Consider the following 24,432-nt stretch of genomic DNA (forward strand, 5'->3'; position numbering starts at 1 on the left):
GTGGGGTTTTTTTTTGGAGAAAGGATTGAATTTTGAGAGGTTCCTGATGAATTTCAAAGATAGTTTGAAAGGAGCAAGTGCAAACTGTTGTAACGTGTGTGTAGTATAATGTCACAGCTCGCAGTGGTAGGCACCCTTCGGTTTCTCCAACGAGTACAGCCAGCAGCCTGGAATAATGAGGAAAACCAGGAGAACTGTGGGCTTTGACACCTCGCTGTCACCGTGGTTTTGGTGCCAAGAGCGCAGCTTCAGCCTTGCTTGGGCCCCTCCAAGCCACACATGGCTCAGCTGAAGGGACATTGTAGCCAGGTGGGGTTGGGCTCTTCTCCCAGGCAAGCAGCAACAGAGCAAGGGGACAGTCTGAAGTTGTGCCAGGGGAGGTCTAGGCTGGATGTTAGGAGGAAGTTGTTGGCAGAGAGAGTGATTGGCATTGGAATGGGCTGCCCAGGGAGGTGGAGGAGGCACCGTCCCTGGAGGTGTTCAAGAAAAGCCTGGATGAGGCACTTAGTGCCATGGTCTGGTTGAGTGGCCAGGGCTGGGTGCTAGGTTGGACTGGATGATCTTGGAGGTCTCTTCCAACCTGGTTGATTCTATGTTTCTATGATTCTGAGGTCTCTGGGAGGGATACTAAAACCTTCCTCTGAGGGGGCTGCTGGCCCGCCCCCCCTGCTCCGCTGGTCGCCGTCAGAGCCCGTTCGCCTGCAGGGCGCGGGTAAACAAGAAGGAACCAGACGCGCAGCATGCGGCGGTAACTACGCGCACTCGTAGCTAGCGTCGTCACATCCCACACGGCGCGAACGGCGTGCGAGGGGCGGGGCGGGGCGCGGGGCGGGGCCTGGAGCGGTCCAGAGAGGCGGGGCCTGGGGGCGGGGCGCTCCCCTCCCCCGGCCCTCGCCTGTTTGCCAATGGGCGGGTCCGGGCATCCCCGCTGCCCGCCTCTGTCGGTCGAGGCGAGTCCATTGCGTTCCGTACGGGGGGGAGCTTTGAGTTTGGGTGCTGGCTCACGATACCGTTCGGGGAGAAGGGAAGGATCAGAGATAGCGCCTATGGATCAGGACCTGCTGTTGTTCTGCGGAAGCGGAGGTGGCTGATAGAGCGGGAGGAGCTGCTTTGTGAGGGCGTCTCTCTCCACCTCCTTTCACCCCCCCCTGCGTCCCGGCGGGGAATGGTGTGTCCCGCAGCGCGCGCCTTGCTCGCGCGGTTCGGCGGCTTGGCGGGGGGAGGGGACGGGAGACCCGGGCCCCGGTGGCTTTCTACAGTGAGCGTGGGGAGCGGGCGTGGGGGGGGGGGCCGCCCGTGGCGCCGGCGGCTGGGACCATGTCGGCGGACGAGGAGGAGCTGAAAGTCCCGGAGGATATGTTCAAAGATGTCAAGTTCTTCGTGGTGGGAGACATCGACCCCAAGGTACCGGGTCACCTTTCCCCTCGCCCCTTCTCTCTGCTCGTTCCTGCCTCTCCCCGCTTCCCGGGGCGGGGGTGCACTGTGGGATGGCCCAGCTGCTCCCCACCCCAGCAGTTCCCGCGCTGGCGGCATCCTCACGCCTTTGGCAGCACGCGCCCTGCCGCCTCCCTGGGAAGGCTCGGGGGTGGGGGGCGGGCAGCGCGCGCCTGGGGGGGTGCGGGGGGGTGCGGGGTAAGCGGCCGGTAACGTCCGCGGCCAGCGCACCGCCACCCGCCATGGGAGCCAGCGGCCCCGGTGCGCAGGCCCCGTAGGCGCCGGAGCGGAGGAGGGGCGGGCGAAGGGACTTCCTGTTCCAGCCCTGACCGGGCGGACAGCGTTTTATGCGTGCTGCTCCGCTGCCCCGGCTGCGGAGTGCTCCGCGGGGCCGTGGTCAGAGTGCTCCCGCGCTGTCCCGCTGTGCCAGACGCAGCCCATCCCGTCCCTGCCCCTGTATTCGGATTCAGGACGGTGACGGTGACAGGCCGCTGTCTGCGCGGGGGTGTCCAAGAGGGAAGGCTTGGCGGGCTCGTCCCGCACCGCACGGACGTGCCTGCCGGCGCGCTCCCCTGTCGCCTCTGGGTGCGCCCCACGGGGTGGACACAGACCCAGGAGCTTTCGGACCCGTGGAGTGCACAGAGGCGCTGATGCGGTGAAAGTGTCGTCTCCTTGCTTTCCCTGCCCGCATCCAGAGGAGGCAAGGAGCGGAAGGTGCCGGTCTGGCGTAGAGCAATACCTGGCTGACAGAGCTGGCCTGTTATGGCCTAGGGCAGCACCCTGGATGCTGAAGTCGGTCTTACAGTTAATGATACCCAGTCACGTTGGGGGAAGGTGGTTAGAGAAAGTTTCTGTGGCATGTTCACTGAGACAGGTGTTAAAAGTGTACAACATCACCTTCCTGCAGAGAGAGCACTCACTGCACGTTTCACACAAATCAAGTCTGCTTCTTTGGTAGTTGCTGAAGTTGAGTCTTCGTCCAGCAGTGGCTTACTTTAGTGTCACATCCTGGTACTCACTGAGTCTTGCAGGCTTTTGAAGTGAACTCGAGATGTAGGCAGTGGACTGCTGAAATGGGTTTGATTCATAGGAAAAAGGATTATGTGCTAGAAGAAATACAGTTTAGCAACATAGTTAAAAAGAACAGGAAAAAAAAACACAAGGTCTTGAGACTTAATTTTTTTGACAGTGTCTTGGAGCTCGGATAAGAACTTCTGTATTTAAACCACTGTGTCCGTAGTATTATTATCTGCATGAAGCTGACTGCAGAAACCCCATCGGACTCTTGCATATCATTTGTCATATAAATCGTGTCCCAAAAGGCCTGTAATTAATTCTGTATTGACACAGCAAGGCATTCAGCAGTATTCCCATACAGTGAGTAAACAAGCATTCTCCTAAGCTGCTTTTTCTTATGTTAAGGTTTTTTATTCTTAGCAGTTAGTGTCATTATCTTAAGGCTTTGATTGGCACTAAATTCTCTGTGCATAGCTCCTCTGGGTTGCAGGCAAAGGGCAAAGGTGACTCTGGTAGAGTCGATAAGATCAGGCATGAAACTGTACAGAATTGGCTGCATGGCTTCCATGGTTAGGTTGTACTGGGAGCTGTTTAACCACAGCCTCGACATGAGTGATGCCCAAATTAGAGAGATGTCCTGTGGATAAGAGTTTCTGCGGCCAGCTGGCTTGTTTAAACGCTGTCCCCTCTGGTGCTCTGGTTTCTGAAGTGGCTTGCTGACCTGGCATAGCGTTACATGGAGGCCAGAGCTCACTCCTGTCTGTGCTAGTGCCTGCACTGGTGAGCATGGGGCATCAGAGAGGGCAGAGTCCTGCCTGGGACGGATTGTAGAGCTGATTCAGTGTAAGGAAGTGTGTTGTGCTGAGTTTGGGACAGCTCTTGGTTAGTGCCTTTGTGCCTCTCTCTGCAGGTGCTCTCTGGTACCCTTAAAACAACTGGAACAAGAGGAGTATTTTTACCAGCACTGTTTTGAACTGAGACAGAAAGCAGAGATCCTAAACTGAACTCCACAAATAGCTTTTACAAACAATTCATATACTTAAATGTTGATTCATTACAAATATTAGAATTACAGATGCCTTTTTTTTTAGCTGCTTCTTCTGGGGAGGAACACATTTTGATCAGCTTAAATTTCCAGATGGCTTCATGGAAAACCAGTTATCTTAATAAATATTAAAACAGACCTAGCACAAGTGAGCACTAAGCAAAACAAATCCAAGAGTAAGGGAGAAAGGTAATGGATTTGTATATTCAGGTGAATAACTGTACCCACTACCTGTTAGAACGTATGCATCACAAGCTAGAAGGGAAACAAAAGCCTGGAATTGTGCCTGGATGTTCCTTGGCAAACAGGGGAGAATTGGGTTGCTGGCACTCAACTTGAAATCCATTCCATTGGGATGTGCACTTGGCTGCTCACATCTTAGAAGGATTGATAAGTAGATGGCAGTTATTATCTTTTTTAACAAATGATTTTTCTGCTTTCCTAAAAGATAAAAACTCAAACCATCGTGCTCTGGTGCCATCAGTTAAAAATCAGTATTTCATACAGAAAGAGATAAAAAGTAATGCAAGGCAGCATAAAGACTTTGAGCCGGATATTTGGTTTCTGCTTATCTCTTGGTTTATTATTATTTCAGGTTTTTTTATATGCCTATTGTCTTACTTCATAGTTTTGAACTATTCCTCTTCTTTCACCACAGATTCTAGTGGGAGAGAGAGAAAAAAAAAAAAAGATAAAATGTATATACCCTCAAAAGGGAAATTTCATTTGCTGGATATAAATTAACATCTAAAATGCAACATTTTTGCAGTGGTTATATTGGGGCTTTTCAGCATTTTGTTTTGTAGTTACACATACATGAATGAAATTCTTTAGTTGTGCTTATAAACCTTTTCTCTCCAGGGTCTGCTTAAACTGAAGAAGTCTGGTGTTCTGAGAGGAGTTTTGATGTTGGCATGAGCTAAATTAGGAAAGCCTTTGTCATACCACTTCAAAAAGTTACTATCTACCATATTTATAGTGTTTAAACTTACTTCCTAAACTAGTGTAACTTTCTATGTTAGCAGTCTCTTTGCACAAACTCTTTACATTGCTTTGATAGAAAATTTTTCACACTTGTAGCTCATTGGTAGTAGCTTCTTTATCCTGTTCAATTTGGGTGCTCAGTTTTCACTACCTTTGCATAGCCTTCTCTTAAATGGTTGAATGGGGCTTGGGACTCTGGGAACTTGCTTGGTGGTGCTGTGCTTAACTATCCTTGATTTTCAGAAGTGCTTTCTTTTGATTTAGCTTTTCCCAGTGGAATTATAGTGTCTTGTGGTCACCTGGATTTCATGCAGAGGATACCCTGTGATTTAGAATCATAGAATCAGTCAGGGTTGGAAGGGAACACAAGGATCAGCCAGTTCTAACCCCCCTGCCATGGGCAGGGACACCCTACCCTAGAGCAGGCTGCCCACAGCCACATCCAGGCTGGCCTTAAACACCTCCAGGGATGGAGATTTAGGAGATTGCTGTGCAAAATGAAACCATTTCTTCCTATATCTGACAGGGTGGTGGCAAGAACAGCAAGCTTGTGTTCAATTTCCTTAGAGTAATTATTTTCTGATTTGATAGTATCACTTATTTATCCAGTGCAGAAAAAGCTTCATGGAGTTTTAAAGTCAAGAAATTCAGTCAGGAAATGCCCAAACCATGTCCTCAGTGAGTTTTTCTGCTGAGTGCAGAAGCTTTGTAATGGCCCCATACCTTGTTTTGAGAGTCTTCTTCAGTGCCTTCTGTGTTCTGTAGGTGGTAATTACTTAAAGACTAATTATTTAACAGTATATTTGAGTGCAGTGCCTTGTTCTCTGCTGTTCCTGGTTTTGGGTAAGCATCCTGTTGTGAAGGGATTTTCCCAGTAGGTTTTAAGGAATGGGCATCTGTCCTTAGCAGGTTTTGGAGGATGTGTTCTGTGAGCTGTGAGGTATTTGTGAAGACAAAGCCATGAAGACATTGCAATTCCAACTCTTTAAGGTAGTAACTTAGGAGTTGTGCATCCTGCTTTTTTTTTCTTCTATAATTCTCTAAATTACTTAGTCCTTCATTTCTTTTCCCAACATGTCCACTCTTTATTTGAATAGAAATTGCTTTCTTGAGACATTGCTTTCAACTTTTTTTTTCCCTGCAAATCCTTCTCATACCAACAGGGTATTGGATGCATTTTTCTGGCTGGCTGCACTGTTTTGTAGCAGCTGAATGGCTTCTTTAAGGCTACTTTTATGCTCAGGGATGAGGTATATTGATTTGATTTAGAAATAGTGAAATCAAATGTGTTTGGTGAAGGTGGAATTCTTTTCTTAGCTGTTAAATGTTCTTTTCTTTACTTTATCTAAGTAAATAGTTAGCCAGATTTGGAAGAATCCCTACTGAAGACATCATCATGGACTGTTATGATGTTACTTTTTCTAAACTTCAAGCTTCTCTTTTAAGGTCAATACAAACACTTCCAAAGCTGCCGCTTCCAAAGCTGCCATATGCACCAAACGCTGAGAAGAAGGGCTCTAAAACCCTGCCTGTGAGAAAATTGCTTGGAAATGTTTCTTGAGGAAGAAATATTTTGGAAAAAAAAACACATTTTCCAAATTTCTGTCCCAGCCTGAATTACTTTGGAGATTAAATCTTCAACTGGAATGATTCAAAGTGTAAAAGCATTTGAAGTCCAGTTTTAAATGGCTGCATTTGGCAACTTCAGAAGGAGTGCTAGCCACTTAGAGGAGGACAACCAAGAGAGTAGGTCATATACATTTGTCTTCTGTTAGTGTATTCTTGTATTAATGCTTCTCTCAAATAAAACACATTAAAAATAGTTGACTTTTCCTTGTTCTCTTTTGGGTTTAGGTTATTCAACTTCTGAAAGCTGGAAAAGCAAAGGAAGTCTCTTACAATGCGCTGGCTTCACATATTATTGCAGAAGATGGGGACAACCCAGAAGTTGGAGAATCTCGTGAAGTTTTTGATCTCCCTGTGGTAAAGGTGAATGGCTCATCCATATATTGTGAAGTCCTGGCATGGATACTTCAGTATTGTAATAGAAAATATTCCTGTTTAGACAATGACCAAATGAAACATATCTTTAAAAATCTTTCTTCTCATTACACAAATGTTCATTCTGACTGACAAGTTTTTGTTATAGTTCTGTTCTGTTTTTTCTCTCCTTGCTCTGTCTGTGTGGGTTTTTTCCAGGTTCTTCCTCCAGATACAGTGTTTTAGCTGTACTTAGAATCATGGAATCAGTCAGGGTTGGAAAGGACCACAAGGATCAGCCAGTTCAAACCTCCCTGCCCAGGGACATCCTACCGTAGAGCAGGCTGGCCAGAGCCCCATCCAGCCTGGCCTTAAATACCTCCAGCCATGGGGCCTCAACCACCTCCCTGGGCAACCCATTCCAGCCTCTCACCACTCTCATGCTCAACAACTTCCTCCTCACCTCCAGGCTCAAGCTCCCCACCTCCAGCTATACTTCATTCCCCCTAGTCCTGTGACTCCCTGATATCCTGAAAAGTCCTTCCCCAGCTTTTTTGTAGGCCCCCTTCAGTTACTGAAAGGCCACAAGAAGGTCACCTGGGAACCTCCTCTTCTCCAGCTTGAACAGCCCCAACTCTTTCAGTCTATACTCATAGGAGAGGTTCTCCAGCCCTCTGATCAACCCATTGGCCCTTCTCTGGACTTCAGAAATGTCTGTGATCAGAAGGTTCTTGAAGCTTCTGGCAATAGAAAACAATTTACAATAAGTAGTAAACTGCTGAGGGATTTTTTTTAAACACATACAGTTGACAAGATGCAGAATTATCTTGCCAATTGTGCATATGTGTAATATTGCTAATTTTAAGCAATAGGAACTTGTAGAAAAATAGAGGTTTTTTTTTCCTTGGTTTTGGTTTTTCCAGATTGGGATGGGTTTGGTTTCATTTGGTTTGGGGTTTTTTTTTGTGTGTGTGGTTCTCTTGGGGTTTTTTTTGTGACTTTTTGGGGTGGTTTTGGTTTTTGATTTCTGTTGGGGAGGTTTTTGTTTTTTTTTTTTTTTTTAATTTTGGTTTTTGTTTTCTTACTCATACTGGAATTAACCTGTATTTTGTTACTGTCTTGCAACACTGAGTTATTTTTCCATTAAAAGATTCTGGGCTTCATCATTGAAAATGTGAATTTGTCGCTCTTCAAGTCATGAGTACCCAAGTTTGAGTTTGGGGTTGGTTTTTTTTGTGTGTGTGTGTTGGTTCTTGTGAATTTTGGTTTGTGGTTTTTTTTAAAACATTTTAGAGGAGGGAAAAAATAATTAAAGAAATAATAACTACTGTAGCTGTCTTTCCTGCCACAATAAAAAGACAAAGGTGAGCAGTCTTGCTCCCATATTGTGCACAACCTTTGAGCAGTTTCTCTGTTACCTTTTACAAATGAATCAGAGCAGTCTTTTTTTTTTTTTGTAAAGGCCTGAGTACCACAACTGTGAAACACTTAAGCTTTCAGAGCTGGAAGATACATGCTGAAACTAGCTGTAGTCTGAAATTGGTAGGTAGTTTGTGTTTCACACAGACTGAGGCTTTTAATCTCTTGTGGTTTTTATTTTTCAGCCTTCCTGGGTGATCTTGTCTGTTCGCTGTGGAGCTCTTCTGCCGTATCCTTTAAGTGCAAATTTGAATCAGTTAAAATAGATACCATCGAGGGATTAAAGACTGTTTCAAGTATGTACAACCTAAATTTTTAAAGTGATAGGATGTGTTTTGCCTGCCAAGATTGCAGTGTGCTTGGAGCTTCTTTGTTTTACTTCAGTTTTTCTCTCTCTCTGGTTATTTTGGATGCTTAATAGGCACTTGTAAGAAAACCATCATCAAATGGCCTTAAAACATTTTAGCTGGAAGTTGATAATTAATGGTCAGGATTCAGGAAAAAAACATTGAAGTGAGGGGGCAAACAATGGTTCAGCACACAGTGGCCTGTTCTAGAGGCAGAATTAAGAAATATGCAATAATTCATATCAACACTGTGACACTTTGTAAACAGGTAGTGTCAGTATTCCCATTTCTGGAGTAGTCTGTCATAGAATCATAGAGTGGTTTAGGTTGGAAGGGACCTCAAAGATCATCCAACCCCCTGCCACAGGCAGGGACACCTCCCACTAGAATAGGTCACTCAAGGCTTCATCCAACCCATCCTTGCCTTTGGTAGATGCTTGTATTTGTATGGCTGAATCCATGTTTCCTGACTTGTTTAGAGCACTCATCCTTGCATGTGGATGGCATATTATTTCCTCATCTTGTCAGCTATTACTGTTTTATCTGTATTCTCTGGTTTTGATTTTTGGTGGGGGACAGGCAATAGGCATGGTGACAAAGCCTGCTATTACAGAAAAAAAATTCAAGCACATCTTTCTCAGACAGTAAAGGTGGTAAGTATAGAAAAGCTGAAACAGTACATTTCAGTACAGTGATTGCAACAAACAATGCCAGGAGTAGGGAGGTATGCTGTGAGACATGGGATCTCATTTTGGAATGAGGCTAGCAGGTGGCCATGTCTGTAATGGAAAACAAGAGGTGGTAGATGCAAAAATCCAGGTGTTCACATCAGAAATTCAGGTCTTAATGTGCTTCAGTGATGGAGAATTCATGTTTTATACCTATTATTTCAAGCTATATGGCTTTGGATCTAGCTGTGTCTCAACTGTTTGGGAAATAGTTTGTATATCCTCTGCTTCACCGAGAGGATTGAGCACAGGGAGTGAACTGTAGGAAGGGGAAGCATTGAATTACCAAGCAAAATGTTATCCTGAGATCTTTGCAGCTGCTTTGATCATGATAATCAAGGTGTCAGTAGGATTCAGCAGTAGTGTGAAACACTTGCCACTTGTGGATAGTCTTAACTACTATCCACATTTTTCCATAAAAGACTTGGCTTCCAAAGAGAAAAAATGCACTGAATGTTACCTGGCAAAGCCCAAAGTAGCAGTTATTCCTGTATTAAAAACACTCTGGTTATTGTGATGTGATCTAGACTGGTGGTTTTTCTCTTTTGCATCTGAAAATACATTTGTCTTTCAGCATCAGGATGGGGATGTATAGTTGCTTAGGTTACATCTCTCTAAACCTTCTTCATGTTTCTGAGGGCTGGTTGAAAAAATAGCTTGGAATTAGCAACATTTTTAGGTGTAGCTAATGTGGTATTGTATCATTAGCATTGGTCTTCCCGTGGAGAACTTGTGCTGTTGGAAAATTGGTCTTGTCTCTGAAACTAGGAGTTTTTAAAAGGGTACTCTAGAGCTGACTTTGCTACATACCCAGAAGAGAAATTAACAGGTAAACCCACAGAGTGATGATGCAGTTGCTAACTAAATTGTAGCAATAAATGTGTGAATGTAGCCTTCAATGGCTTCTGCAACAGGAAGTCTTTATTGTGGATATAGGGGAATGGCCAAGTGAAAAGGCCAAGTCACAGTAGTATGGTGCTCTTGAATTCGATGTAAAAGGAAGTTTTGTAGACCTGTCAGCAATAAATGTGTCCTTGGATCTCTGACTTTATTCTTTCTAGCACTTCATGTCCTTAGAACCTGATGGGTTTAGATTTTATTCTTAGCCTTACAGTGCTCACTAAAATGGGTCATTAAGTCTTAACTGTCAGTCTCTTTACAACTTCTAGTGCTGTGGCATCTGGCCTTTCATTAAGGTTTTGGGTACTACCCTAATGAAAAGAACACAGTAGTTAATAGGAATAGCTTTCTTTTTCCAGTTGATTTGGTTTAAGCCCTCTTTAGGTAGAGGTTTGAGATTCTGCGGGTTTGTCTTTTGTTTATGTTTGAATTTGGAGATGTGGTACTCAAAGTGGTTAAGCAAAGGCAGCATTGTTAGTGTATGAGAACCTCAGTTACAGTGTTGTAAGGGGGACTGCTGATTTGTTTTTTAATTCTCTTGATAGCAACAAGGGAAAGAAAGTGGGAAGTTTGCTTTTCCATGGTTCTGTATAGTTGAAAGAGGGTCAGAGCACTCTGATCTTTGTTGCTGGGAGGGGAAAAAAGTGAGCTTTGTTGCGTTCCCTCTTTTTTGTTTTCCAGATCTGCTTGGAATATTGTTGTTGTGCTGCTTGTAACTTATAAGAGGGTCTCTGGCTTCTATTCTTCAAAGAGTGCCAGCTGCAGTGGGGCTGATGGACCTCTTAAAAGTTGAATGCTGAGCTGTTGCTGCTTTTATTTGCTAGGAGCAGACGTTAAGACAGGGAATAAACAACTGTACAGTTTTGAAAGATCCGGTACTGTATCTCTACCTTGGATGAGGTACTGAGCACCACACAGTGAAATTTAGAATGTTCATCAGAATTGAACTTCTTGGAGTATTCTAGATAATGGCAATAATCTATTCTTAAGTTTTAAAGTGCCCTGGGCATTGTTGTCAGCTTGTTGTGTGTTGTCTCAGTTGAAAATCTAAGTATCACTCACACATCTCTACAGCATGGGGAAAAGAGTATTTAGTTTAAAAAACTCTTTCAATGTATTGCATAATATTTCTGCAGTCATTTTTTCCAGCAAGGTGTGCATGTACCTTAAACAAAACTGTGTGAGAGTGTAGAAAAGGGAGGCAAGTTACAGACATTGGGTGGCCTGTCTTCCCCAGAATGTTAAATCATTCTCTCTCCTGTTTTCATATGACTCCTCCCATAGTGGAGGTTTCAATGTCGACCTGCTCAACTTGCAGTGCCTCATGATTGTGTTGTTAAGAGTTCAGCACCATAATCTGATTTTGATCTATCTGAGCCACTCATAACAGAGAGAACCAATTACTTATTTTTTCATTTGGCAGCCTTTATAGGATTTGAAGATGTGTCCTCTTAGCTTCTTAAACACATCGATTCTGGTTTTGTCACTTTCCTCTTCTAAGTCATGTTTACTAGGTCTGTAAAAATTCTCATTTCTCTTTTTCACATGCTGCTTCATTTATCAGTCTCCATCGTGCCCCTGGAACAAATACACATTGCTATCAGAGATGATATTGAATTTTAAAGGCATAATGGAAGACTTTCTATTAGTTTCAGGCTGTGTTCCAGGCTTTACATCGCAGTCTGGTCTTTTCTCAGTTTGTTTCTCACAGTAGCTCCTACATTTCCACCACCACACCTGCCCTATATCTGTTGCTCATCTGTGAAAGGTTTGATACTTGTGTATCACAGAATCATAGAATCAGTCAGGGTTGGAAGGGACCACAAGAATCATCCCATTCCAACCCCCCTGCCATGCCCAGGGACACCCTACCCTAGATCACCTCTAGATCACACAGCCTCATCCAGTCTGGCCTTAAACACCTCCAGCCATGGGGCCTCAATCACCTCCCTAGGCAACCCATTCCAGGCTCTCACCACTCTCATGCTCAACAACTTCCTCCTCACCTCCTGGCTGACTCTCCCCACCTCCAGCTTTGCTCCATTCCCCCCAGTCCTATCACTACCTGATAGCCTAAAAAGTCCCTCCCCAGCTTTATTGTAGGCCCCCTTCAGTTACTGGAAGGCCACAAGAAGGTCACCTCAGAGCCTCCTCTTCTCCAGCCTGCACAGCCCTATCTCTTTCAGTCTGTCCTCACAGCAGAGCTGCTGCAGCCCTCTGAGCATCCTCATGGCCCTTCTCTGGGCATGCTCCAGCATCTCCACATCCCTCTTGTAAGAGAGGCTCCAGAACTGTGTGCAGTACTCCAGGTGGAGTCTCCACAGAGTGGAGTAGAGGGGGAAAATCACCTCCCCTGACCTGCTGGTCACACTTCACCTGATGCAGCCCAGGCTTTGCTTGGCTGACTTTCCTATTGCTGTCTGCAGACAATCTGTGTAATACTTTGTCTTGTCCACTGATATATTTGTTGCTCAGTGCTTTTTGTGGCCTTAATAACCATGCTGTATGTTAGGGAAATTGTTCTACTTGTCCACTCTGAGAAATTGCAAAGGCCAAGTTAGGGTCCAAAAGGTATCTTCAGTCAACAACTCTACCAGTTGGATACCAGTTGTGCTTGTTCTGAAACCTCTGGCTTCTGTATTGCTTTCTAGCCTTGTTGTTGTTGTTTCTTTTTCTGGTGTGTGTGTTCCTTGTTGTAGCAGAAATTTTTTGCCTCAGGTTCTCCTATATCTCTAGGCATGGAAGATTAACACTAAGCCTGCTATGATGTGCTGGGGGAGAAGTTCTGGGCCAAGTTTCTAATGTTACCAAAATTGATCATAATATTAGAAGAGCCCTGATCCAGTTTGCACCACAGGGGTTTGCTGATTGTTTTGAGTGTGTTGTTTTAATCTTGTATGTTTGTTTTTTTTTAAGTGCATATAACTTGCACCAGACACCCTGCTTTTAAAAGTAGAAGTTTTGGAATGGTCAGATACTTGATAACAACTGACAAGTACTATGCAAATTATTTAATTGCCTTCTGATGTCCCTCAGGAAACTTTCATTTAAGTTAATTTGCATCCTTGACACCTGCTTTCCAGTGTAAATGGCTTTTCTCCAGAATCGTGTCAGATCTTTTTTGGAGTCACTGCCTGTCTCTCTCAGGTAAGAAGTGAACCATATTACTCCAGTGTACCATATGTATATGATGCATGTGCATCTTGGGGAGAGTTACCAGTTTTTCTCTTGTACTGTTCCTTATTTTCTGTGTGTTGGTGAATAATCACCCAAGAGTTTTTCACTGTAAATAACAGTGAACATTTCAAACTGTGGACATCCAATCAGTAATTTATCTTGTGTTCAGCCCTATGGTGATTCCAAAATGCAGACTACACTGCCCTATATAACGTCTGTGCTCCTATTCTATTTCATAGAATCATAGAATCAACCAGGTTGGAAGAGACCTCCAAGATCAGTCCAGCCTAGCACCCAGCCCTAGCCAGTCAACTAGACCATGGCACCAAGTGCCTCAGCCAGGCTTGTCTTGAACACCCCCAGGGATGGTGACTCCACCACCTCCCTGGGCAGCCCATTCCAATGCCAATCACTCTCTGCCAACAACTTCCTCCTAGCATCCAGCCTGTACATCCCCTGGCACAATGTGAGACTGTGTCCCCTTGTTCTATTGCTGGTTGTCTGGGAGAAGAGCCCAACCCCAGCTGGCTACAGCCTCCCTTCAGGTAGTTGTAGACAGCAATGAGGTCACCCCCGAACCTCCTCTAGGCTAAACAACCTCAGCTCCCTCAGCCTCTCCTCATAGGGTTTGTGTTCCAGGCCCTTCACCAGCCTGGTTGCCCTTCTCTGGACACATTCCATCACCTCAACATCTCTCTTGAACTGAGGGGCCCAGAACTGGACAGGTGTGGCCTGAGCAGTGCTGAGCATAGGGGCAGAATAACCTCCCTTGTCCTACTGGCCACACTGTTCCTGATCCAGGCCAGGATGCCATTTCTGTTTTAACACACCATTCACCCAACATATTTTACCTGCTTAGAGAGTGGGACATTAGTAAGAGCACCAGTGGGTAAAGTAATTGGAAAGGTCGTAGTACTTCAGTGGCTCTTGTTCCTAGCCAGCTCTGCAGATCTGTGAGCAGTGAGTGTGTGCACAGACAGAAGAGCATCAGGGCCAAGGTGCTAATGGATCTTGTGTGTAGATGTGCTTTAGACTTTTTACAAATTATTCCTGTAATCCTGTTGCTAATTTTGGCTGGTAATAGCTTAGATACATGTGGCTTTCTTGGCAGGGGAGGGGAACATTGCTGCGACAGGAATTGTTAGAAACAAACATTTCAGGTGTTTACACAGGTGATTAATTTGGGCTATTTGTTTAAATACTGTTTAATGAATTTAAACAGGTTGCCTAAGATAAATAATTCTTGTTTGCTTGCTCACTAGCTTTTTTTTTCTTGTGTTTTGACTTCTGCAAGAGTGAAAAATATTTTATCCTTCTCTGTGTTTCATTCTTGGTTTTTAATTTCTTGTGTCTCTTTGTCACTCTCTTAGCAACTTCCATTCTAATTTGGTATTTAAAAGTGACAGATAATCCATGAAACTAAACTTGTAACTGGTGTGTCATATATTGCACTGAAATTCTTCCAGCAGCAGGCAGCTGCTTGTATGGAACTAAAAGGCTTATTTACCTTCCTTTTAGGTTTCATCTGAGGACCGAAATACACTGTGGGCTTTGATTACATTTTATGGAGGGAATTGCCGGCTGAGCCTCAATAATAAGTGCACTCATTTGATTGTGCCTGAGCCAAAGGGGGTAAGAGTTTATTATATGGACCATTCTTCTTCTTGTAGCTCTCATTTGTTTTTGAATAATCCAAAAGTCTCCACTTCCCTGAAGTTAGGATTCTTAAGGCTGTTCTTTAGTCTTCAACAGCTAAATTCAACACAATTATGCGTCGCAGCTATTCAGTTCCTCTTTGTTTTCTGCGTGATTTTAAGCCTGCTGAATTCAAAGGATGTCCAATTTCATATCACTATTTGTATTTCTGGTTGAATAAAGCATTCTATTCTTTATTCTGTTCATCTCAGCCTAATTTTAACATGTCATAATCATTAGTGGTTAGGATTAGTAAATCAATAGCTACAGAATCAGGAAGGAAAAATGAAGAACAGCATTGAGAAATTGTGTCAAATGCCCTTTGATGTTCCAAGGGAGAAAGAAAGAAAGAGAGCAGATGGAGGTACAGTTTTTTGGTTTGGTTTTTTTTTTACTCTAAAAAAAAGAACTGTCAAGATCCTTTGACTCATTCCTCTTAGAGATGGTGGGATAAAAAGTGCACAGCATTCCTGTTCTACTCACTTTGTAGAGTTATAGTCCTATGTCCTGCTGGAAGGGACCCATAAGGATCGAGTCCAAATCCCTGCTCTTCACAGGACTACCTAAAACTGAACTCTATGACTAAAAAAGTTGTCCAAACTCTTTGACAGGCTTGGTGCCGTGACTTCACTGGGACACCTTCAGTGACTGACCTCTCCCTCAGTGAAGAACCTTTTCCTAATATCCAATCTGAACTTCTTCTGATAAAGCCTCATTCCATTTCCTCATGTCCCATCCCTGATACCTCCGACCTCTGCTGCCCTCCTTGAGGAAGCTGGCAGTTGCCCAGCTCTCTCTGATCTATCCACTTTTCTCCCAAAAGGCTTTTCTGCCCTCATGGGAGGTCCACAGCTCCTCATAATTTAATAGCATCAATTGATATCTTTTGTCTGTATTTATGCAAATAGAAAACTGAATCAGAAGGATAATGGAAATGACTAAAGGCAATGTTTGAGCACATCAGAATAGCCTCCTCTACCATCATAGAATCAACCAGGTTGGAAGAGACTTCCAAGCTCATCCAGTCCAACTTAGCACCCAGCCCTAGCCAATCAACCAGACCATGGCACTAAGTGCCCCAGCCAGGATTTCCTTCAACACCTCCAGGCACAGCGACTCCACCACCTCCCTGTGCAGCCCATTCCAATGCCAATCACTCTCTCTGCCAACAACTTCCCCCTAACATCCAGCCCAGACCTCCCCTGGCACAGCTTGAGGCTGTGTCCCCTTGTTCTATTGCTGCTTGCCTGGCAAAAGAGACCAACCCCACCTGGCTACAGCCTCCCTTCAGGTAGTTGCAGACAGCAATGAGCTCTGCCCTGAGCCTCCTCTTCTGCAGGCTGCACACCCCCAGCTCCTTCAGCCTCTCCTCATAGGGTTTGTGTTCCAGGCCCCTCACCAGCTTCATTGCCCTTCTCTGGACACCTTCCAGCACTTCAACATCTCTCTTGAATTGAGTAGCCCAGAACTGGACACAACACTCAAGGGGTGGCCTGAGCAGTGCTGAGCACAGGGGCAGAATATCCTCCCTTGCCCTGCTGGCCACACTCTTCCTGAACCAGGCCAGGATGCCATTGGCTCTGCTGCCCGCCTGGGCACTGCTGCCTCATCTTCAGCTACTCTCTCCCAGCACCTCCAGGTCCCCCTCTGCCTGTTTGTTCTTGAGCCACTCTGTCCCCAGCCTGTAGCACTGCTTGGGGTTGCTGTAGCCAAAGTGCAGAACCCTGCACTTAGCCTTGTTCAATCTCATCCCTTTGGCCTCTGCTATAAATGCTTTAATAATTCACCGAAACTTCATGAAATGTTTAGGTACTCCTCTTCCTGAAGGAGAATGTTTGTAATTGATTTAGTGTGTTTGTTCAGAGGGTGAAAGTACTTTAAACAAATGAAGCTCCCTGCAAAATGATGGCTTGGATTCTTGCAGTTACTGTGGTGGGTGGAGCAATTTTTGTGTTTTGCTTTTTGTCATTTAACAACACAAGTGCATTTTCATCACTGAGTTTTAAATTCTCATTAGCTTTTCATATGTGTAGGGAAAAAGAATTGTTTAAATCATGTTACCATTTCATAGGAACAAATTTATAAGATGATTACTTAAAATTCTTCTGATCCTCCTGTTCTGACATACTACTGAAAGAGAATCTCCAGCGCTGTTTAATGAGCACAGTTTTGACACTGGTGAAAACTTAAATGATTGCTTTGGCTAGACAGAAGGTGATAAAACAAGATCCTTAATAATTCTCACCACAAAGAAAGGGTGAAAACTAATATCTGCAAATAAACTTAGTTTCATCTGTAATCTCTTTATTGCCTATGAGTGACAGTTTCATTGTAGGAAATAACTCTAGAGGATCATTAAATGAAATTAATTTCCTCTGAATGTGCTGGTTGTTAATTTATATTGTTTGACATACAAAGAAAATCTCAGTTCTATCACTTTCAAATATTGGATCCTGAAGTTAGTTCAGAAAAGTAATTTTAGGGTTTTTTTTTGTCCCAGTCTTGATGTTTGTGAGGGTGAAAGAGGATGTTTGAATAAATAAAGCACTGATTCTGTGTCTATTTCTAATTCTTAGGAAGGAAAACAGTGAAGATTTACCTTCTGTACATATCTTCAAATGATGAAATGATAAGGAAGGAGAGAGTGTTAAATTTCCTACTTTGTCAGCATTCTGAATTCTCATAGAAATGAAGTTAGCTTCTATTTGGACAAGAGTGTAACTTCCAAGTTGAGGGCAACATGGCAGTTTGCAGCATCTGTGGTGTATGGGAGAATACTTCACCTGCTTTCTGAATTGTGTTCCTGCTGGAGTGTTTTCAGTGATCTCCTTGTAAATACTTGTTTCCACTGTATTAGGAAGTTCTGATTTTTCTCTGAATGCTTTTTCACATTAGTGGTTTTTTCTTTAATACTTCTTGCAGTGGAGAAAATGTCAGTATAAACTGTGTTTAGACTGTATCTTAGTATTAGCTGCTAGGGTTACAAAAGGCTTTTTCAGAGCCAGGTTCATGATTCTCTAATCCTTTGGTGACTGGCTTGGAGAAGAATTTGATTAGTGGTGTTTTTGCAAGTTAAGACTTTCTCTGCTGCAGTTGTGCCTTCTGAATCTTATGTATTAGAATCATAGAATGAGTCAGGGTTGGAAAGGACTGCAAGGATCAGCCAGTTCTAACCCGCTTGCCATGGGCAGGGACATCGTACCCTAGATCAGCCTGGCCAGAGCCCCATCCAGATTGGCCTCAAATACCTTCAGGGACAGGGCCTCAACAGCATCCCTGAGCAACCTATTCCAGCCTCTCACCACTCTCATGCTCAACAACTTCCTCCTCACGTCTAGTCTGAGCCTACCCATCTCCAACTTTGCTCCATTCCCCCCAGTCCTGTCACTCCCTGGCAGCCTAAAAAGTCCCTCCCCAGCTTTTTTGTAGGCCCCCTTCAGATCCTGGAAGGTCACCTGGGAGCCTCCTCTTGTGCAGCCTGCACAGCCCCAACTCTTTCAGTCTGTGCTAATATTCTGATTGTGGAGGAGTTTGTTTTAATCCCTTGGAAGCTGTGGTTATGTCCTGCCCCAGAAGAAGTTACTTGGGAATTTCTTTCTTTAAATAAAATACTTTTTTTTTCCCTTTCTTTTCCCCCAGGAAAAATATGAATGTGCATGTAAACGGGACAGCATTAAAATTGTGACACCTGACTGGGTACTGGATTCTGTAGCTGATAAGACTAAAAAAGAAGAGATTCCTTATCATCCTCGTTTAAATATATACGAAGAGGAAGAAGAGGAAGAGGAGGAAGAGGAGGAAGAAGTAGAAAATGAAGAACAAGATTCTCAAAATGAAGCTAGTACTGATGAGAAGTTATCAAGCCCAGCATCTTCTAGAGAAGGATCACCTTTGGGTGATCAAGTTTTTTCACCAAAATCTACTACTGCTGAAAAGGCAAAAGGGGAACTGATGTTTGATGATTCTTCAGATTCCTCTCCAGAAAAGCAGGAAAGGAATTTGAATTGGACACCTGCTGAAGTCCCACAGGCATCTGCTGCAAAGCGCAGGTTGCCCCAAGGGAAGGACTCTGGGTTAATTAATTTGTGTGCCAATGTCCCACCAGTGCCAGGTAATATTTTGCCTCCAGACATGAGAGGCAATCTAATGGCTTCAGTACAAGGTGCCCAAAGTTCTGATCGACAGGAGATGATGGCTACGTGGAGTCCAGCTGTGCGGACGTTAAGGAATATTACTAATAGTGCTGATATTCAGCAGATTAATAGACCATCAAATGTAGCACATGTAAGTGTTGGGCTTTTCATTTATAAGATCTTGGACTTTCTCTTAGGAACCTGTTGTATTCAAGAGCTTCAGTTTCCTTTTATTTTTCTTTTGTAATATACAGAGGAGTAAAAGTTCCCCATATTACTGGAGTTGGAGTGGCTGGAGAGAAGCCAAACAGAAAGGGATCTGGGGGTGCTGATGGATACCTGCCTGAACATGAGCCAGCAGTGTGCCCAGGTGGCCAAGAGAGCCAGTGGCATCCTGGCCTGCATCAGGAATGGTGTGGTCAGCAGGAGCAGGGAGGTCATTCTGCCCCTGTACTCTGCACTGGTTAGACCACACCTTGAGTACTGTGTTCAGTTCTGGGCCCCCCAGTTTAGGAGGGACATTGAGATGCTTGAGCGTGTCCAGAGAAGGGCGACGAGGCTGGGGAGAGGCCTTGAGCACAGCCCTACGAGGAGAGGCTGAGGGAGCTGGGATTGGTTAGCCTGGAGAAGAGGAGGCTCAGGAGTGACCTTATTGCTGTCTACAACTACCTGAAGGGTGGTTGTGGCCAGGAGGAGGTTGCTCTCTTCTCTCAGGTGGCCAGCACCAGAACAAGAGGACACAGCCTCAAGCTATGCCAGGGGAAATTTAGGCTGGAGGTGAGGAGAAAGTTCTTCCCTGAGAGAGTCATTGGACACTGGAATGGGCTGCCCGGGGAGGTGGTGGAGTCGCTGTCCCTGGAGCTGTTCAAGGCAGGATTGGATGTGGCACTTGGTGCCACGGTCTGGCCTTGAGCTCTGTGCTAAAGGGTTGGACTTGATGATCTATGAGGTCTCTTCCAACCTTGGTGATACTGTGATACTGTGATACTTAGACCTCGTGATTATGTTTCTAACCTCCTCATAAGCAATTTCATTCCTAGCAGGTTCACAGAAATGGAAATGCCTTGGTAAAATAATGTTTGGAAGAGTAAAGCTGTGTTTAGCATGGTTTAGAGTTTCAGTATTTATTACTTGGTAAGATAAAAAAAAAGACAGCAATTCAGTAGTTTAGAATTACTTGGCTAGTTCAGGAAAGCTGATTTCATACCCTTCGAGCTTTATATTCAGCACTGGGAATTATTTGTGCTATAAAGACATAAAACTGTGAAATTGATTGTTCAGTTCTATACTCTGTTGTTCTGCTGGGCATCATTAAGTTGTTATATAGTGTAGTCAGAATTATGATGCAGAAATCCTAACATGCAAGTGTTTATGCCACTCGTGTGGTTGAAGTAATTGCAGCTTTGGTACTGAATTTATCTTCAGAAGAGATTTAAGAAGTGAGTGAGCATGCACTGAAATTACTTGCAGCACTGGCATTCTTAGATGTCCATGGGAAAGGAACAGAAACAAGTGGCCATATTTTACTAGACATGTTAGACATATGTTTTACTTAATTAACTGCACTGGTGCATTTATTTGGATGTTCATTTGATGGTGAAAAAGGTACCTGAATAATACTGAAGCTTGCAGCTGGTACCTGCACACAAAAGTGAGAGTGCCTCAGAAATGTCTTGTCTGACTTCTCTATATGAAATGGAAATGCAGGCTTCATTGCATAACAGAATCTTACGATTCCTTTTCTCAGTGCTTTGAATTTTTTAAGGTCTGAGGCTTCTGGGTAGCAACTAAGCAGAACTTCCAACATGCTGGTTGCTTGGCCAGTGCTGGCAAGTTTGCTGATGGTTTCATGTCTGAACATCACTTGCCTGGGTGCCTTCCTGTGTGATCTGGCACAGGTGATCCTGCTCTGGCAGGGGGGTCAGACTAGATGATCTTTCGAAGTCCCTTCTGGCCCCTGACATTCTGTGATCTTCCACAACCTATCAAATGCTTTTTAGTGGTGTCCCTGTGGAAGTATTTTTCTGTATGTAAAACTGTGCATTGGCTAGACTTTGTACTCCAGAAGTCTGTTAGACCAGAGACTTGACTATGGTGTGCAAGTACTGTTCTCAGGTGCCATATCAGGCTGCTGTGTAGGTTGTTGTGCCAGCTCCAGCATGTGGAGGAAAGCTTTGCATTCAAAATTGTGAATCTGCTTCCTGCAGGGATGAATAATGCCAATTCTTCCTATCTCCTTATAGCTTCCCTCTAGCTAGGTTACAATGTATTTTATATCATTCTTGGATACCAGTTGTGGGTGGATTTTGTGTCTTATTGCACAGTCTTGGGAAGTTAATGTCTAATTTAAACCTCACTTTTCTATTGAATGGTAAGATCTGTAATAATAAGGCATTTTGCAGATAGAGAGTTACTTTCTGAATATAGCCCTAAGATATTTTTGGAAGTTGTGTCATTTTATTTTAAATACATCCTGAAGCTTCTGCAGTTTTGACTTCTGGGACTTCTTGTGGAGAGTGGCATGAAGATATCTCCTCACACTGAGCCACAGAAACTTTCTTGTTTCTGTGTCATTTTTAGTTACTGAATGTTTATACTGTGGTGATGCCTAGACATGAGTGATGAATTCATAGTCCTGGTTGTAAACATCTTGCTCTGCCAACATCAAAATTACTTAGATGAAACCTGAGACATTTTGAAGTGCCTTGTAAAAAAGCCACTTGAGCCACCTTTGATGAAGAGTTGATTGACATCTTAGAGATACAGTCAATTTGCTTTGTGTTTTAGTGATGTATTTGGATTCCCCTCTTGCACACACACAAATGAAGTTTACTCTGTATGTGATGATATAGTATGGGTGAAGCTTTACAGGATTCATCAAAGCAGATTTCATGTTTAAAGACTTTATGAATGGAAAGTCTTGAGTTTCCTATTGATCCTTTTAATTCTTAATGGGGAACTCATCTATTAGGAATTTGCCTAATTTTCCCTTCTCTGATGCTTAAACTCCCTTGCTATCTCGAGTCTTCTTAGAGTGAAATGATTTTTCCCTTAACAGTGAGTTATACACCAAAAAAAAAGAAATTAAACTGCAGATTCTATTATTCTTAAGTATGCATTGGTTTATGTAGTTTTTTCCCCAAGAAACTCTGAAGTTGTATTTTGAGATTCAGTCTAAGAAATAGAGCTAAATACTCCTAATCTGGTTCAAAAGAAAGCCAGGTTGTATTAAGTTCCCATGTTTGAAGCAGCTGATTGGTAGGGGCATTATTAGCATTTCTTAAGTTAAAGGAAATAAGACTGTGGAACAAAACTTTGAACTTAATGGGCCAATAGACCGTCAAGTGAATATTACAGCTGATCAATGTTATTACTAATATAGTGTTAATAGCCATAATGCTGTTGGTGATATCATTAATGACACAGGGATGGGGTTTAATCTTACACTTTGCTAAAATGTGCTACTGTGTTATATTAGGTGTGTAGTTCCACACCTGCCTTTTGCTACTACCAGTTAGTTGTTTCGTTTACCATGCATTTAAGCATAAGGTTCTTTTCATTTGAGAATTGTGTTTTCCCAGTAGTTTTTTAAGTATTTTTGAAACTGAATGACAACAAAAAGGTCACAAAAACTAATCTTTGTTTTCTAGATATTACAATCACTTTCAGCACCTACAAAAAGTTTAGAACAACAAGTAAATCATAGCCAACAGGGACATCCAAATGCGGTGCTGTTTAGTCAAGTGAAACTAACACCAGAGACACATTTGTTACAGCAGTCACATCAAGCACAACAGCAACAGCACCATCCTCTTCTACACCTTCAACCTCAACAACTTATGCAGCTTCAACAGCAGCAGCAGCAGCAACAACCCCAGATTTCTCAGCAGTCTTTCCAACAGCAGCAGCCTCATCAGTTTTCACAACAGCAGCAGCAAGTCCATCAGCAGCACCAGTTCGCACAACAGCAGCTTCAGTTTCCACAGCAGCAGTTACATGCTCAGCAGCAGCTACACCGTCCTCAGCAACAGCTCCAATTCCAACAGCAGCATGCTTTACAGCAGCAACTTCATCAATTGCAGCAGCAGCAGCTACAACAGCAACAACTGCAGCAGCTACAGCAACAGAATCTGCAACAACAACAACAACAGCTGCAACATCATCAGCAACAAATACAGCAGCAGCAGTTGCAGCAGCAGCACTTACAGCGATTACACCAACAGCATCAACAACAGCAAATGCAGAATCAGGCAGCACAGCACTTAACTCAGGCACCTCAAGCACTACAGCATCAAGTTGCTGTCCAGCAGCCACCACACCACCAGCAGCAACAGCAACAACTGCAACAGCAGCCACTTTATGGACATGATCCAGCAGTGGAAAGTTAGTAATTATTGCCTTCTGACCCTGGAAAAAAGTATCTAATGATATGACATAATGTGGGTTAGAGTATCACAAACTAAAGTTGTGTTTACTGTATGGGGCTGTAAGACTTAGAAATACCATTCATAGGCAAAGAGATTTAAATTACAGCTGAGGGTGATCTAGGAATCTGAAAAGCAGAAAAGCACTGATAACTTTCTCTTCTCAAATACAGACTTCATGTCACTGGCATAGAAACTATACTATAACAGCAGTGTTGTCTATGCATGCCAGAATTGTTTATTGAGGGGAGTGCTTTCACCAGTATAAAAACTGGAAACACAACTCAAATTTTGGAAATGCTGGTAAATTAGTGGAGATTTGGTGTCAGAATGAAAATTATCATACCTTGCTGTGAATTCTGTCCATGCTTTGCAATTATTTTGACTATTCATAGCTGATCTGTATAAAAGAGGAAGTGGTGCTGCTTCCTTTGGCCCCTTTAGCCCCTCTTACTGCATGAAAAACTATGAAGAGCAGTACCAAATCTTAGGCTGAACTTTGCCTTAGATGTGGCTGTTAGCTTTCAAATTTTGACTTTTATGTTTTCCAGGAAAGATTTCCTTCCAAATTGAATGATGTTTGTAACCTGGTAATAGGAGAGATTAGTGTAGTAACTATGTCTTGAGATGAACTCTTCAGACTTCTAAGTATTCAGGTTCTTTTGTTCTCTTATATGCCAAACTACTCCAGTTCCAGAAGATTATTTCCTATTGGGCTGTGTCTTTGCAATTGCTGATTACCCAGAACAGATGTCAGACAAGCAGCTCTTAGCGACCTGGAAACGGGTAAGATTCTTCTGTGGTTTTAAGAACCTTTTGATAACATGATGCCATAGTAACTGAATTGTAAAAGAAATCATTGGAAGTATTTCAGCACTGCTCCCTTTTCTTTTTAACATCCTCTTTTAAACATCCTTTTGTGTAGTGTTTGAATTACAACCTAAAAAACATCATTCAGTTGCAACTGACCAGAAGCAGTAATCAAAATGCTTTAGAATTATAGAATCATAGAATCAACCAGGTTGGAAGAGACCTCCAAGCTCATCCAGTCCAACCTAGCACCCAGCCCTATCCAGTCAACTAGACCATGGCACTAAGTGCCTTATCCAGTCTTTTCTTGAACACCTCCAGGGATGGTGCCTCCACCAC

General features: G+C 43.6%; 1 protein-coding gene across 1 annotated transcript in view; it reads left to right on the plus strand.

Moving 5' to 3' along the window:
* Window positions 1–1,228: 1,228 nt before the first annotated feature.
* PAXIP1 (PAX interacting protein 1) overlaps window positions 1,229–24,432 on the plus strand; it is a 37,082-nt gene continuing 13,878 nt past the window's right edge. Inside the window, exons 1-8 of the mRNA XM_064162827.1 lie at window positions 1,229–1,404; window positions 6,335–6,469; window positions 8,065–8,108; window positions 12,938–13,001; window positions 14,550–14,663; window positions 18,366–19,010; window positions 22,510–23,242; window positions 23,975–24,069. Coding sequence (XP_064018897.1) covers window positions 1,318–1,404; window positions 6,335–6,469; window positions 8,065–8,108; window positions 12,938–13,001; window positions 14,550–14,663; window positions 18,366–19,010; window positions 22,510–23,242; window positions 23,975–24,069 — 1,917 coding nt within the window. The 5' untranslated portion in view covers window positions 1,229–1,317. The remainder of the gene's footprint in view (window positions 1,405–6,334; window positions 6,470–8,064; window positions 8,109–12,937; window positions 13,002–14,549; window positions 14,664–18,365; window positions 19,011–22,509; window positions 23,243–23,974; window positions 24,070–24,432) is intronic.

The sequence above is a fragment of the Pogoniulus pusillus genome, chromosome 23 (genome assembly GCF_015220805.1).
Source record: "Pogoniulus pusillus isolate bPogPus1 chromosome 23, bPogPus1.pri, whole genome shotgun sequence".
Taxonomy (NCBI): Eukaryota; Metazoa; Chordata; class Aves; order Piciformes; family Lybiidae; genus Pogoniulus; species Pogoniulus pusillus.